The sequence below is a fragment of the Glycine max genome, chromosome 10 (genome assembly GCF_000004515.6).
Source record: "Glycine max cultivar Williams 82 chromosome 10, Glycine_max_v4.0, whole genome shotgun sequence".
In the NCBI taxonomy this organism is placed as follows: domain Eukaryota; kingdom Viridiplantae; phylum Streptophyta; class Magnoliopsida; order Fabales; family Fabaceae; genus Glycine; species Glycine max.
In genome coordinates this window covers 49,261,469-49,268,558 of record NC_038246.2, presented here as the reverse complement: position 1 = coordinate 49,268,558, position 7,090 = coordinate 49,261,469, and the positions used below count along the sequence as shown (strand labels likewise).

General features: G+C 25.4%; 1 protein-coding gene across 1 annotated transcript; it reads left to right on the top strand.

Moving 5' to 3' along the window:
- The first annotated feature begins 3,908 nt into the window (after positions 1-3,908).
- On the top strand, positions 3,909-6,743 carry LOC100500271 (ubiquitin-like protein). The gene is made up of 7 exons (NM_001248703.2): positions 3,909-4,079; positions 4,164-4,236; positions 4,363-4,427; positions 4,535-4,671; positions 5,225-5,432; positions 5,671-5,843; positions 6,365-6,743. The coding sequence occupies exons 1-6, from the start codon at positions 4,074-4,076 to the stop codon at positions 5,836-5,838; spliced, it is 657 nt and encodes a 218-aa protein (NP_001235632.2). The 5' UTR covers positions 3,909-4,073; the 3' UTR covers positions 5,839-5,843; positions 6,365-6,743.
- Positions 6,744-7,090: the final 347 nt, after the last annotated feature.

Sequence of the window (7,090 nt, the reverse complement as noted above, 5' to 3'; positions counted from 1 at the left end):
GACAATTTTATATATATAGTTATATATAGATAGAGAGATATATAGATATATAGAGATATATAGAGATATAGACATATATATATATATATATATATACAAAAAAACACATACACACACACATATACATATATATATATATATATATATATATATATATATATATATATATATATATATATATATATATATATATATATATATATATATATATATATATATATATATATATATATATATATATATATATATATATATATATATATATATATATGTTTGTGTGTGTGTAATATTTTTATAATGATTAAGGAAAAGTTACACATTTAATATAGTTACATTTTAATTATTAAATTTAATAAATATACTACATATATTAAATACAATATTCAATACTATTTAAATAAAAAGTTATATTTAAATATTCATAAAAATATTATGTTAACAAATATAATTAATGTCATCAATTTAATTATTTGTTAAGTATATTTTTTTGACAGTATTTGTTAAGTATAAATAAGACCATTAAATTTATTGACATTCAACGAATATTGTAAAATTCATATTTTCTTTTAGTTACATTAGGTGAATCTTTTTTTAATCACCATAATTATGATGTTTAGACTGAGTATGAAATTACATTTTTCAATTTGAGACTTTGTAATACTTAAATTCTTCATCATTCTCCAATGATGTGTTTTGCAAGGGATCGAATTTGAGTTTTTCTCCCAAAAACTTAATATATATTATCACTGAATTACACACATTAAGTATATTAGGTGAATCTAAATTTTGAAGAATACACATTTAATAGGGGTGGAACCAGACTAAAAAGAAAGGAGCCAATCACAAAAAATAAAATGCATCCAATAACTTTTTTGTGCTGAATAGATACATCCGATAACTATACACTATTAATTTTTATATAAAATATTTATAATTTGATGTTGCAATCTCTTAAATTACATTAATAGTTTATCAAAACATATAATATCTTATAAAAAACACACATAATGTCTTTTTTATATATTGCAAAAAAATCAATAATTATTAATTTTAGAATTTTTCATATCAATGTATACTAACAAGTATTCAATAAAAAAAGCATTTTTCTTAATAAGTGCAGTCTTGTTGCTAAATATTAAATTAAAGTATGAAAAACTAAAAATCTTTCTTTCAGGCAGTATGATATCTTTCAGCCTTTGTCAATTTTGTCAATGTTGCAACTTTAACTGCAATAAATTCTACTGTGTTTTTCCATAATTAGGAAATTATAATAATCTTTAGTGAATCCAATGACATTTATTTATATAAGATTTGAAAACAATAACTCTTTCAATTATAAAAAGAAAAAATTTAACAATTAGATATTAACAAAGAAAAAAAAATTATATAATAACTAAAATTTAATGCATAATATTTTAAAAAAAAATCTTTAAAAGGACAAAATTACTATTAAATTTATAATTTAAAAAATTTAAGCGATAAAAATTGATCATATAATAACTAAATTTTGTTAAAAAAATATAATATTGTGATAATATTTCTTAACAAAATATTACTATTATTTTATAATTTTAAAAATAAAGTTAAGATAAATTTATTTGCATAATAATTTAAATTTTTAAAAAATAATAAATAGTCAATAGCCAAATTCATTCATAACGTGTGAGTTACTAAAAAATTTGTTTATGATGAAAATTTTAAATTTAATTCTTTTATTTGTAAAAATTTTGACAAATTAATCTGAAAAACAATTTGATGATAAATTATTCATAAATTTTATAACATAACATCAGATTCGTCATTAAAAAATATAATTTATTATTAAATTAGTCGTTCAATATTATAATTTAATAATAAAATAGTTTCATAAACTTAATAAAATTAACTTATCTTGATTTTTGTACATTTAAGTATTAAATTAATTTTTTTTCATTTTTGACAAGTTAATTTCTCACTACCAGATCACACTTTCGAAAATAAATTTGCCTATGTATTCTTAAACTTTACTTAATAAAAAATAAAATTTCTATAAAATAAATAAATAATATTAATATATGAATTTTTTAAATTGGAAAAAAATATGGGTATCTGGCCCCCTCATGCCAACCTTGGCCCGTCCTTATATGAAATGCATCAAATGAAACTCTTAATGAGAAATGAGAATATTATTGATAGATGATGTGTAAGTGTCTAATTAGGAAATTGTCTTGAAGGAGTATAACAAGAGGTGAACAAAATATTTTGAATTTGTTTTGAAAATGATATATTAGAAGAGATAAGAGATTAAAAATGAATTTTTGAGAAAGGTCTCATTGTTTTTTTTTTTTGTATAATTTTGTATGTTATACGATCTTATTTTTAATTTTTAATATTTTTAAAGAAAAATTGTTATAAAATTTAATCTATAAATAAAAATGAAAAGAAAAAAATTAAGAAAAAAATTCAAATGCTCTTATTGAAGAAAAACATTAAAAAAAATACTGTCGTAAAAGAATAATTTTTATAAAAACACTTTCAATAACTATTATTTCATCTAGGAGAAAAAAAATATCCTAAAATCATTGTCATTTTAATTTTTTTACTTATATTTCTTACAATATTAATGATAAACAATAAAATTTATAAATAAATTAATAATATTAAATTTGTAAAACTATTATTACCTTTTATTTGTAAAACTATTCTAAAATTATTATTCTAGAATGAAAAAAGTATATAATATATATTATATAAATAAATAAATAATTCCTTTTTCTCAAGAGGTCGTCGCCGCCAGGGTGGATGTTTTTTTTTTTGACAGGGTGGATGTTTATTGGAACAATTTATCCCGCAAAGTAATCTTTAATATATTGTATAATTATTGTTTTGTCCCATAAAAAATAGATATTGCCATAGTTAAATAATTTTCAAGAAAAAAAAAAGAATGTAAAAAATAAATCATTTGATATTAATTTTATCCACTTATCCTTTTCAATTTGTAAAAGTTTAGGTATTTTGTTTTTATCAATGAGATTGTGTATTTTGTAAAAAAATATTAGTAATATTTTTTGTCTAAAAAAATATTATAAATTATTTTTTTTCCTCACTAATTTTGATTTGGATCCGTCATTGGTTTTGGCTCCTAAATTTAATTATATTTTAGGTTCTAACAAATTCTATTTTTTAAATATTATTCTTATAATATACTAATCTTCAAATCTAGATCTATTTTTTTAGTATTTTATATGAATATGATTAATTAAAAGAATATAATAAAGTAAATTGTAATTTATATAAAAGAATAATTATTTCTAGGTAACACCTCCGCTACCACATCATCATCCAATATCATAGTAAAATATGTTAAATATATATATATATATATATATATTTTTTTTTTACAAAAGACTAATTAAATGATTCAATTTGTCTAATTAAAAGACTTAATCAGAACTCATAAATTCAAATTACACTGTTAATTATAAAAAAATAAAAAAATGATTAACAAAAAAATATTTCCATTTTTAAAAAATATGATTAGTTAATTCATCTTTAAAACAGTTAGTTTAATTAATTGTATTAAATATGTCAATTATTTTAAAATAGTTAGTTTAATTAGATTAAATATGTCAATTGGTTAAACATGTTAAATATTTCAATTTTTGAAAAATATGATTTTTTTATTCTTATTAATTTTTGAAGACAAATAATTAAGTAAGGATGTTTAAGAGAAAACTAATTAATATATCTAAAAATAAAAAAAATCTTATAAAAAAATAAATTTCTGATTTTTTTTTTTAAATGAGACAGTATTTTTGAAAAATGGATCGTACCATATAAGTTTTGTTTCAAAGCGGGATTGTGAAACAGGAGACGGGCTGGTGTATAAACTCCAAAAAACTGCAAACAATCTTGACCTTTAAATTTTTCATTTCATAACAAAACAAATTTATAGATACTATTAAAAAACCAGAGAGCACATGATCTGGAGCCTTACCATATGCAGTTCTCTAGTGGATTCTATACGGTGAAATAGATTACGAACTACGAACTAAGTGCAAACATCCGAAGACACCGAGCGACAAAGATCGACGATGATGGTGACTCTCTCTGTCTCTTAACTCAAATTCAAATTAGGGTTTCTTTCGTAATCGCAGTCTCAATCTCCACCTTTCTTTTTGCAGGACGAAACCGAAGAATTAGAACCGTTGTTTGATTACAGCCGGGTTCAGCCTCTGAACCCCATCGACCTCGATGGTTCGGTTCTCACTTTCTCTTATAGAAAATTCTACGATTCTAAACCCTTAATTTTACTACACTATTTTTCCCCATGGGGTTTTTAAGCAGTGCTTGAATTTGATAGTCTGATTGTAATCGTCGTAGATGATCTTGATGATTACGAGGATGTGATTTGCGTTGATAGTAAAAAGAGGAAGATTTCCCAGGCTGTAAGGAATATTTTAGGAATATTTTTGGCTCTGGTTTTTATTATGTGTTTGTGCTCAGATTATTGATTCTGGTTTTGTAACTGTTGAAAGTGTTGTGGGGGGTTTAGGTTGGGAATGAGAAGACTAATGGGAAAAGAGTAACAGTGGTGGACATTGAGGATGATGATTGGTTACCTCCTCCACCAAAGATCGCAAGTAATGCACAGAAGACGATTGACGAGGATTCAACTTTGAAAAAATTGAGGTTGTGCACATTTCACTCTTTATAGGAATTTTCAAATGTCAAATTCGAATCCTAGCTGCTTGCTTTTTTTCACCTCCTTTGAATCCTCAACTGGAAACCACTGCTCCCACAGTGATATTGCATACGTCGATATACTTCTTAAAAGTGTTAGCCTTATTTTTGTTTTTGAAAAAATAATTTAGCCTTAACAACAAAATGCAATGGAAAAATGGAATTGCTCACACTATTTTTTTCCTTTCTCTTTACCTCTCCTTTTTGTGTGTTAACGTGGAGAGGGCCAAGAACGAAAGAAACAAAAGAAAACATTTTAGAGATCATGAAATTACAAAAGGTAATCATCTCTGGTTTCATCTGGAGCTAGACTTCTTCTTTTGCATTGCTTCATATTTCAACATTGCATAGGATGTTAGTGTATTTCTATACGTGTTCAGTGCTCCGATAGAAAGATTATGCATTGGGTGAAGAAAATGATTTTAGGTTACCATATAATTACCACCCCGCCCTTACCTCCAGTTTTTTACAATTTCTAATAGTGTGTTATTCATGCATGTAGATTAAAGAAGCAGGAACTTGCATCGTTTGCCGAATCAGCAAAAGAATTGTTAAAAGATGTCGAAGAGTCTTCAAAATTGGAAATTGATAATTCATTGCAGTCTTCCGTGGTTGGTGTAGATGAGAAAAGTACAGAGCATTCTGAAAGAGCAAAGATTGTTGTTTCCGTTCAGGACAAGGATGGAACAAAGCAGATTCGTATGTTCATGGTATATAATTCCTTCAGATACTTTACAATGTGAAATGTACTATTTATATTTTGTGACGTTGATATTATTCAGGTAAAATATAGTTGTTATTTTCTGGACATACTTTATATTGTGAGTGTACTGTTTTTTTTTTTTTTTTTCCAAAGCTACATTTCTTTTTATAGGTCATTGGACATATTTTCAAAACAGATACAATTTTTAACTTGATGTCTTACACTTGTATTTTAATTCTCTTTAGGATGACAAGTTTGAAAGGATTGTCAAAACATATGCAGAGAAAATCAAGTGTAACCTGAAACAGATAGTATTGTCCTTTGATGGTGATAAAATAAGTTCGTCTGAAACCCCTGCTAGCCTTGGGATGGAAGACGATGATATTATTGAAGTTCATGTCAAATCAAGTTGATCGAGGTGAAGAATGTTCTATCTTCCTGATTTTAAGAAATATTTTATTCTGTTCATACGATATCTTGTAGTGGTAATGTACTTGTGAGTTATGACTTGAATTAACTTCACATAATCACATCTGTCCATGATGATGAGTTTTGATTCATGTAAATAAAAAGACCTTTGGGGGAGGGGGAGGTAATTAAAAAAATAAAGGTAGATAATTAAAATGACCTCTGCTTGCCCCTATACATAGTTCCATAGTTTCCTTCCCAGATCTTTCCTAAGGATAAGGATAAATAGAAAGGATAACTAATTCCTATTTTTCTAGATAAAGATAGATAAAACGATACTTGCTTACCTTATCCGAGAGTAGACCTGAGTTTATGGGCAGATGTTTCCTTACATTTCCCTTAGGAAATATCACTTCTACTGTATCTAGAAGATAAATTACTTTGTGTATGAAGGAATCTTCTGCAGTGAAGTATCATTTCTCTTCTGCTTTGTTGGAAATATAAAATATCTCCTATACCTTTCTGATTCAGGTCTTCAATCATGGATTCATGGAGCTCAAACTGACATTTCGGGGCCACGTTTGGGAGTTACATATACCCTAGAAGGTTTTTTTTTTTTTTTAGCATCTTTATTACAAGAAAAACAATGCCAGTTCATAATGTATTTGCAATAGTGGGCCCAACTGTACAACACTTTTTTTTTTTTTACAGAATTGTCTAGTATTGCTCTTTTTGGTGGATGTTTCTTTGGTTTATGGTATAGGTTTCTGATAAAGCGGAAACCCTCCTGTTATTAGATGTGCATTGCATTTGGGCTTTTGCAAGCAGTTTGCTTGGTTGTTCAAATAGATGTATGTCAAGAGGAAGCTCAATTTTGATTCGGACATTCTAACTATAATCATTTATAAGGAAGACAATTCTTTTAGTTAGACATACATGAGGACTATTTTGCAAAGATAGATGCATTTTATGTTCTGTATTTTCAATTACAATAAGTCACATTCAAACAATAAGTCACATTCGATATTAAAGACTTTTCACAATCAAACAATAAGAAACCTATATGCTTAACAAACAATATTCTATTGAAAAATTTATTAATTGATTCTTGTGAATCTAATTTATAATTTATAGAAATTTTATTGAGTATAGTGGACAAATTGTAGAACTCCAGAATAAATATTGCAAATAAAGGCATTGCAACACCTATGAAAGGGAGTAGTTTCCACCTTGGGTTACTTTACCATATTTTGAATT